Source organism: Maniola jurtina, chromosome 1, assembly GCF_905333055.1.
Source record: "Maniola jurtina chromosome 1, ilManJurt1.1, whole genome shotgun sequence".
In the NCBI taxonomy this organism is placed as follows: domain Eukaryota; kingdom Metazoa; phylum Arthropoda; class Insecta; order Lepidoptera; family Nymphalidae; genus Maniola; species Maniola jurtina.
In genome coordinates, this window is record NC_060029.1 from 5,578,947 (window position 1) to 5,588,510 (window position 9,564).

At 35.9% G+C, this 9,564-nt stretch overlaps 1 protein-coding gene across 2 annotated transcripts; it reads left to right on the top strand.

Annotated features, from left to right (window-relative positions):
- The first annotated feature begins 3,580 nt into the window (after positions 1-3,580).
- Positions 3,581-7,284, top strand: LOC123865482. Of its 2 annotated transcripts, none has more exons than XM_045906550.1 (2): positions 3,581-3,893; positions 6,133-7,284. In XM_045906550.1, the coding sequence occupies exon 2, from the start codon at positions 6,135-6,137 to the stop codon at positions 6,627-6,629; it is 495 nt and encodes a 164-aa protein (XP_045762506.1). In that variant the 5' UTR covers positions 3,581-3,893; positions 6,133-6,134; the 3' UTR covers positions 6,630-7,284. The 2 variants fall into 2 exon arrangements, with proteins under 2 accessions (XP_045762506.1, XP_045762498.1); XM_045906542.1 differs by having other exon boundaries at positions 3,594-3,893; positions 6,129-7,284.
- The last annotated feature ends 2,280 nt before the right edge of the window (positions 7,285-9,564 follow it).

Genomic DNA, 9,564 nt, shown 5'->3' on the forward strand with positions numbered 1-9,564 from the left:
AGCTGTAGTTTGCTCAGACTTAAGACACTGTTAAAACGAGACAGCGTTATACCGCTGGCATAATATATCAGTCTCATTTTAACTCAAACTTAAATCTAAGCAAAGTCAAAGTGCGCTCTATAGATTTCAACCTAAGTGTTGGCAGAGGAGCAGGTGTGTCGGTGTATAATATGATGTGGTATATAGTGTCAAAATTTTTTCAAAGTCCAAAATTTATTTGAATAAAAAGTCTATCTATTTCTTTTTGACAGGTTGATGCTTCGAGTTTTTGAGTATCGAGATCGAGTATCGAAGTGTTGATGGAATCAACGGGAGGAGATTAATGTAGATTATAGCTTCTTTGACGGGAAATATAAAAAAAAGTGTTGCCCAACGAGGTCCAATGCTCGTTTTCCAACTTGAAACTAAGAAGAAAAAAGTTTCGTAGCGAAGATGAAATTCGATGAAAATTCTCCGAGTCTACAATTTGCACTTTTCCGACTGTCTGTCTGTTTGTCAGATCCTTGATACAAGTTATTTTTGAATTAGCACATAATTACTTCTGTACAAATAAATTATGTGAATCGATGAATTACAGCTGATACTATGTAAAAACGAATATTTATACATCCATGATAAAAACCTACAAAAAATATTTCAGGGGGGCGTTCATACAAAAGCAAATTGGGGTGAAACAATTTAATCTACCTAGTACCTCTACCTACGTCCTACATACATAAACTGGTGGGGTCTCGTTGAAAAATTTTTTCAAACTGAATTTTTCAATTTTATTTTTAATTTCAAAATTGACGATTTGGAGTTTATCAAAGTCGCTGTTATAAAAAGTTTTGTCCCGGCGTCTATCTGAAAAACGGTTTTATATTAAAAGCTGTAATTTATGTATAATTTCAGTTAGGGGCGAACCTCTAAATAAGTCTGTAGTCATTCATTATTTTAAGCATGACAAAAAATGCGTTTGTGTTGGAACCATGAATTTAGAAAATATTAGAATCGTAAGGGGTAGTTCAAATAACAATGATAGTTACTTTTAGGGCATTATCTTTTATTCAACCCACAAAAACTATACCTACTTAGTACTTACTACACCATACATTAAACGAAATACTCGTACTTACGAGTATCTACTTATTGTAAACATTGTCTAGAGTAGCAAGGCTTCTAAAGTCTGCGCCCTAGGGAGTCAAGAATCGAGACGTTCTTCTACCATGGACAGATACCTACCTAATTACATATGTGGTTTTCGAAAATGTATAAAATTAGTTAATAAGATATAATTAATATTATTGCAACAGTATGTACTATGTAGTATGTGGGTTTAGTTCTATGACATTTATTAAGGAAAATATATTATTGATTACCTAACATAATATTATTATTATTAATTTAAATTTCAGAATTTCAAGTAAAGGTGAATTTCATTTGAAAATTAAATGACTTTTTTAATTAATATTCTATTATTTACTGCGAAGGATAAAACATAGAAGTATTTAATATGTTTCATTATATGTAGCATAACGTAAACTCTACCACGGTGGGCATTAAAGATACCGAACGCGTCTTCACTTCGTTTGATTAATTGAAGTCGCGTTTAGATCTCTATTTTTGAATGTCAATTGGTAGAAAACCTTCTTCTATGTTTTATCCTTCCCTGATTACTACGTTCCCTTTCCTAAGATTATTTATTTATAAGAGTTAGAGTACTGTTGCTGCAAAAAATGTTAGTAGGTAAGTGGCAACTATACCTACATCTTTCTATATTATGCAAGTTATCGAACAGTAAATAATAAAGATAGAGTCAAAGCAAGCATGAAAGTGAGCATAAAAAATTAACATGAAAAACTGTAAGTTTCACTATAGCATATAACATAAGCTCTACTGTGGTGGATGGTACGCACGCGTTTTCAGTTCGATTGCAATTCTGTAACTGTCACGTTCGATTCGATCCGATATGTAGGAAATGTAGGTAGCTAAAATCACACTATCCATACTAATCCATACTTAATATTATGAATGCGAAAGTGTGTGTCTGTCTGCTACGTTTTTACGGTTCAACCGCTGAACCGATTTTAAAGAAATTTGGTACGTAGTTAGCTTATATCCCGGGGACACAGGCTACTTTTTATCCCAGAAAATTAGGGAGTTCCTACGGGATTCTTAAGGGTCTATCCGTTTAACCGATTTATATGAAATTTGGTATAGAGGTAGCTTACGCCCCGGAAATTGACTTCGGCTTTTTATCCCGGAAAAGCAAAGAGTTCCCAAGGGATTTTTAAAAACCCCAAATCCACGCGGACGAAGTCGCATGCATCATCTAGTAAAGTAAAAAAATAAAGGCGAAAGCTTGTATGTGTGTGTGTTTGTTACTCTTTCACGCAAAAACTACTGAACGGATTTGACTAAAATTTGGAATAGAGATAGATTATATCCTGGATTAACACATAGGCAAAGAGAAGCCGGAAAATCTCGGAAAATCAACGAGTTCCAACGGGATTTTGAAAAACCTAAATCCACACGGACGAAGTCGCGGGCATCAGCTAGTAGGTAATATTAGTAAGATCCAAATGAGTAGAAGTACGTTAGTACTATTATATATTCTGTGGTAGAAGGTAAACAGGAGAGTATCACCAGTCACCACGAAAGGCCTTTAAGGGAAAACACTTTTATCTACGATCCATGGAGCGAGTCGGGACAAACCCGGCGTGAGTCATCTCGATTCTCGACACGTCGTCATTCGATTACGGGTATTAGCACGGAATTTCTTTATTGTCATTCCGCGATAAGCATTTTTGGCTCAAATTCAATGCAAGCTCACTAAACGATGCGTATGTGGAACGCCTGAGTATTCTTTGTTTCAAATAGGTAGGTGCCTATGTAAGTGTTTCACCTTCAGCTGTCAGACTTTCAGGTCAAAAAATTAAACGCATGCAATAACCGTGTGCCTATTTTTTTTCTTTTCTAAATAAGGGTCTGTTTCACCACCATCAGATAAACTTTATCTATCGAATTTTGACGCTATGACTGTTTTTGTATTGTTGAGAATCTGTCAAAATGTCAAATTTATCCGTTAGATAAAGTTTATCTGGCGGTTGTGAAATATTATTAAAAGTAACCGATCTATATTTTTTAATTAATTTACATAATACCTTATTATATGTTTTGTTCTCGTTCATACCTATTTACTCTTATTATTTAACTGTTTTGAAAACATCAGTTCCTATCGGCTTTGCATAGTTTTCGGAAGATGAAGATTATTAAGTAGTAGAAGTACCTATTACAAGGCAAAGGTACGGTATAATTTGTTAGGGTAGGACCTAAGGTTTGTTTGTTTATTCCTTAGGTACCTACCTATTATGGGTACGTTTTCTTTTAGTAAAAATAGAAAGAAGAGAAAGATCGAAATTGCCGAACATGATTATTTTGTGTAAGTACAAAAATATGAATTAGGTATAGATATGTCTATTACTTACAGCTATACATAGTTAATTAGCATGAGTCATTTGCATTCGCAAAGTTGTAAACTCTCTGTAGGTAGTAACTACATACATTATAAAATTATGCGTCTAGTTATAGTAACTAGTTAGGTAGGTAATATGTTCTTTATTCTATAGATGCACGTAGGCATAAAACCAGATTTCCTTTTCAGTACCTACATAACATAATGATTGGACAAAGGAAGGCGATAATTAGTTGTGGACAAAAATAGTCGTGCAGCCGGGCCCTGGGCCAGCTGACGTCAGCGCGCCAGGGCCGCGGCGGGGCAAGACGGGCCCCGCGCCAGTGTCGCGCGCGCCGTCAGTCTGGCCGCACGCCGTCTCGCTGCCCGCGCCCGCACCGCTGCCGCCTGCCACCGCACCACGCCACTCCACTCACCCTCCGCTCCCGACGCACCACCCGTGAGTACTGCCGCCCCTTTATCCCTGCGTACATTGTGTGCTCGTCCGAAAATCACTTTCGAATCGATGCACCCTGGCAACGTCCGATGCAGTTTTCACTTCTGGCGCTTCGATAGAACCATGGATACCCACGCAAGGCGCAGTGCTCTCTCTTCCTTTACCATTCGCCTGCAACCTGCTATGCAATATACTACGAGACCTAGATTTCTCGTGCTGGTGGCGAGGAGCGTGGCAACCTTGGCGCATCGTGCAATGCAGCGGGGACCTTGCAAGTCACGCGTCACAGTAACCTCGGCTCACGGCGTGCTCGTGCCGCTACGGTGACGTCTCACGTCTATATACTTATTGATTTATCGCCTTGAACGTTGTACATTGCTTTCATAGCGACCGCTATCCACAGAGATGCTATTTTCACCAGGCAATGTATTATTAGTAAAACAGATTTCGCGCGTTTTTGATACGTTTAATTGTATTCGGTTTATACGGACATGATGATAGACGCGTAATAAAGCGAGCATAAACAGCTGACTGATCGTCGACGTAGTTCTTTTGACAGATAAAAAATAAGACGCGGTCGCTCAAGGACGGTCAACAACTATCGAGAGGTATTTCCTGTTCAACGGCACCGGAGCACACCGGAGCGTGCTACACAAATGACGTCTAAACGACAGTAGTCATTATCGCCGCTAATGATAATTCGGCTTACAATTCACGGGTTTTGGGTCATACTTCGGCAATATAATGTTGCAGTTAAATAGGCACGTGAAGTGAGGGCCTCAACCGCGTTTCCCGAGTTATCGCGCTGGAAAAACACGCCACATTTTATCGCGTGCTGTACTAGTCACTATCAGCTGTTGCGCTGCGAGCGATGCGGTGCGCGATCGCCAACACGATTAGTCATTGTTGTTTACGCAAATACCCACTTTATAGCGTCGTTCACAAAACGCTGTTTTCGATTTTGCATATTTAACAGCTGACCGAAAATACGTCAATCCGTACTTACAATTAATTATTCACATTGGCATGATGACTTCTCCTAGAGGAGCTATAGTATATTGTTCTATGGATCTATATAAAAGGATAGACTAGCAGACATTATGTCAACGTGGTACAGCTCCTACAGCTCAAACAGCTTGGTCTAGAAAAATCGACTTCCAAAGCCACTAAAAAGTTAAAAATAGTTTTTGTAGATAGGTATTAGGTAGGTACCTACACATAATATTCCTCACATAAAATAAAACTAGAGTTTGCGTTGGAATACTTATGTCATCCCTATTGGGAGTTGGACGTCTTTGACTTTGAGCACCGAATATTTTTTTTTTTTTTTCGGTTTATTCTAGTCTTTAGATTATTATTGGTACGGCTATTTACAGAAATAATGAATAAATACTTAAAATGAATGGGTAGGCAATGTATCTATGCTGTTTAAAAGTATAAGGCACGTAGAGGTAGATACTCTGTCGAAATTGATTCGATGAACCCAATAAAATAATGAAAAAGTGATTAATCAAATCAAAATGAATTTATTTATTTTTCAAAATATGGTGACTTTTTGAAGTCAAATAGGATGCAAATAGATGAATTACCTAATATAGGTAGGTAGGTAATAATTTAACGTCAACTTAAACTAAAGCGTTTCAAACGTGCCCGTCTGATAAGAAACCTACAACAAACTAAAGCGAAAATCAAATTCCTTTCTTTGAATTTTGCAATTTCTGATGAAATTACAATAAAAAAGATTCAAATAATAATCTTATTTAACACTACATACCTACTGGATAAAGATGAGCCACATTTACATATTCATGAATATTACTCCTAAGTTACATTGGAAATGGCCTCTAAAACGTCTCAACCATTGCCTCGGCTCGACATTGGCCGCGCTTTACAAACCGGTAGATAGGCCACGGTTACCCTTCGCCGGACACCGCAGAAGCAGGTGGCAAAATTATATACATATCTACTTAAGTTATCTGTACATAATTAAATAGTTTACTTTGCTTATAAGTAAGGGTATCCTTTTCAGCTTTTACATATAGACTTTGCTATCGAAATAAACTAGGTATTTAACAATAGTTCCAACGTCCAAACTTTGATCATGGCCTCATTATACATTGTGACACTCGGTTACGCAAGACTTCCTATGTTCAACAAGTTCACCAGTCGACCGGTCCCTCGTTTATACTTTAATACTTACTTACTTAGTCACTTATACAGAATTTCGTTTCTTTTCAGATAGTCATGGTACGGAAATACGAAAGAATGAGTGGTCGTCAATCCTGGAATGAAGAAGAAATGGCCAAGGCAGTGGCAGCCGTGGTATCTGGTAAAATGGGCTACAAGCTAGCCGCCAGAACCTTTCATATACCTCGCTCCACCCTCCAAAGAAGAGCAAGTAAAGTTCGCTACCAACAGCCCGATGACCCGAAACCGCTCATGGGACATTACAGACGTGTCTTCACAGAGAATCAAGAGAAAGACTTAGTCGGTTATATTAAGAGTATGGAAAAATATTTCATGGGCGTGTCCAGGAGAGACATTAGGGAGCTCGCATTCCAGTACGCAGAGGATAATAATCTTAACCATCCTTTTGATTGCAACACGCGGATGGCCGGTGAAGATTGGGTGAGGAATTTCCTTAAAAGAAATCCAGAGCTGCTACATAGATCAGAAAAGGACTATGAACTAGAGCCGGTGAACTTTGACCAGTTCTATCACTTCATGTGCCAATCATGATCGTAATTTCAATTAATAATTTAGTTCTAATATCCAAGGTCACTTGAAGCCCACCCAACGGAGCCTCAAGTTTATTGAATGTTGAAAACACAACCTGTGTACAATATAGTAGAATTTATATTCGAAAAATCTTTTTTACGCACTGCAAGTGGTTTAGGCTAATTTTAACTTATCAACGGAATTTATAGATAAAGGCATGTAGGAAAAAAATTAAAACTTAATATATACGTTACATTAATAGACAATTAAAATATTTAAATTAAAAGAGCCTAGCTCTCACGATATTTATAGCTAATACTTAGTGATAATTACTTAATAGACTTTTTATTCATAATATTTCATTCGTTCTACTACCTACTTAATTACGCTGTTTTGAAATTGAGTACTTATCGAAACTAACATTCTGCACATTATTGAAGTTATTCTTGTTTATAGTTTATATTCTGTTATTTAATGGTAATCGGTTATTATAGGGCTGTGATAATGGAAGAGGTGTAAATTAGGGAACATATCAAGAGTAAAGTGTTTAACAATAATTAAATTATGTTTTCCTTCTTCTACCGCTTTTGTCAATTGTTACCTCACAGTTCTCATTAGTTTTCTAAACACACACACACATGACACACACAAAATCTTTGTGTTTGCCAAATCAAAATGGTAATTTTCCTAATTATAATATTTATCTTTCTTGCTTTGTTTGCAGAATTTACAAAAATCTGCTTCACTAAATTTCTCTAACTAAACTAAAAGTCTTTAACTAAATTTCTCTAACTAAACTCTACTCTTGACAGCTTTTGCCTCTTTATTTATTTCTTTATAAAATGATAACCAAGGTTATTTATTAATATTATTAGAATCTTCTCAGATGGAACACAATATCACAAAATAATATTGATTATACCCAGTTTATAGTTTATTATGATAGTGGCTCTATTTTTGTTCTTCATTGGACCGATTTTAAAATCAAAAGTCGGCCGCTTTTTGCAACTGGGTACATTCCAATGAATAATAATATTGTAATATTATTAAAGCGCGATTATTCCATCGTCAAATAACTTTTAACTGAGGAATAACTTTTATGTTTTGACAGATTTTCTGAACAAAAACTGTCAAACCTCAAAATTCCTCAGATAAAAGTTATTTGACGATGGAATAATCGGCCTTTAATCTTTCAAAAATGTATTTGACTGGCAAGGGTTTAATTGTTTTACAAAACTTAAGATTGTGGAACAGTCTACATTGTATTACATGAATATAAAATCTTTTATTGAGAACCCCTAATGAAGACATATTGTATTGTAATATATTCTTCTATACCACGAAGAAGTAAATTATTAATAAGTAAATTGTGATAATGGTGTATGGTGATAGTAGTGGGAATGTTACGGTAATTTTTTTTGTAAGTTTTATATTTGAAATTCTAAAGATGTAAGTGGTATTTTTCTAATTTAAATTAAAATATATCAACGTTGTACCTTTGAACTTACCTACAAAGTTGTCGTTACCTGATATAAGTTTTGATCTCTTATAACTAGTTTTAATAAATAATACATATTAAAATATATTGGTTGTTAATACAACAGACTTATGTTGAAAAAATTGATACAAATTATCGAATGCCAAACTACGTTATTATTTGAGATTTATATATAATTTATATTTTTAAGTAAGTACTTAATAAGTTTAATTTAATAAAAGGTATTAAAATGTGATATTGACTTTTTAATTTACTAATAAGAATTTATATTAGAAAATACATAGGTATATCTTTTAAATATAGGCAAAGTAGGGAACAACCTATGGGCCCCGCCTACTAGGGTCTTTATCCAGCCCCAAGTGAAATTTTAAAGTCGCATTGAAAACCACCTATCAAACCCAACGTCCCTGAAAACTGCGAAAAAAATAAAGAAAATCGGTTAAGGTACTAAAAAAATCACCATAATATAAGCTTATAATATGTAGATATGAACTGTTAACTTATTTGAATTGAAAAAGGGTAAAGGGTGCCTTAGGTTGGCATTGCCTCGGGGCCTCTACATGACTTAATCCGGTCCTGGCCTGCAGGTTCGCCCATTTTTTACTCGAATACGGTAAAGCCAAACGTAAGGGTTGTGATTTTGGCAGTCTATGCATCTATGTATGTACGTTGGTATCTATGTGTGTTCCACCGTAGCGCCTAGACTGCTGAACCGATTTTGATGAATGAGGTCCGGTGAGTGATTACCATTGATTTTGGAACGCCACCCTGCCACAGGTTTTATTTATTTCTATGGTGATGACCAAGTGACAATCACAGTAATATTATAAAGGCGAAAGTTTGTATGTGTTTGTGTGTGTGTGTGTGTGTGTATGTTTGTTACTCCTTCACGCAAAAACTACTGGACGGATTTGGCTGAAATTTGGAATAAAGATAGATAATATCCTGGATTAGCACATAGGCTACTTTTTATCCCGGAACTTAAAAGAGTTCCCACGGGATTTCAAAAAAGCTAAATCCACGCGGGCGAAGTCGCGGGCATCGGCTAGTATAAAATAAAATAAATAGGCTACAATTTATACCAACACAACCAGTACCTATGGCAGATGTTATCTAACTACATTAAAAAAGTGAGGGTCTCTGAAATATTTTTTTTTTGGCATCGTATCGAGTGAGATATCAAATGAAAGAGGAGAAAATTCTGAGTTCATAAATATAAATATAGTACAGTGTTAAAGTACACCAAGCGACAAAAAAACAATTTTACAATGTACAACTAGAGCTTTCTACAGTTCTTGGCTAGCAGTCCACTTTTAGTTCTGTTTTTTTAACCCCCAACTCAAAAAGAGGGGTGTTATAAGTTTGACGTGTGTAACTGTGTATGTCTGTATCTGTCTGTGGCATCGTAGCTCCTAAACGAATTAACCGATTTTAATATAGTTTTTTTTGTTTGAAAGG

Coding starts and splice junctions, on each gene's coding strand:
- LOC123865482 (XM_045906550.1), top strand. CDS start 6,135: ATGGTACGGAAATACGAAAGAATGAGTGGTCGTCAATCCTGGAATGAA.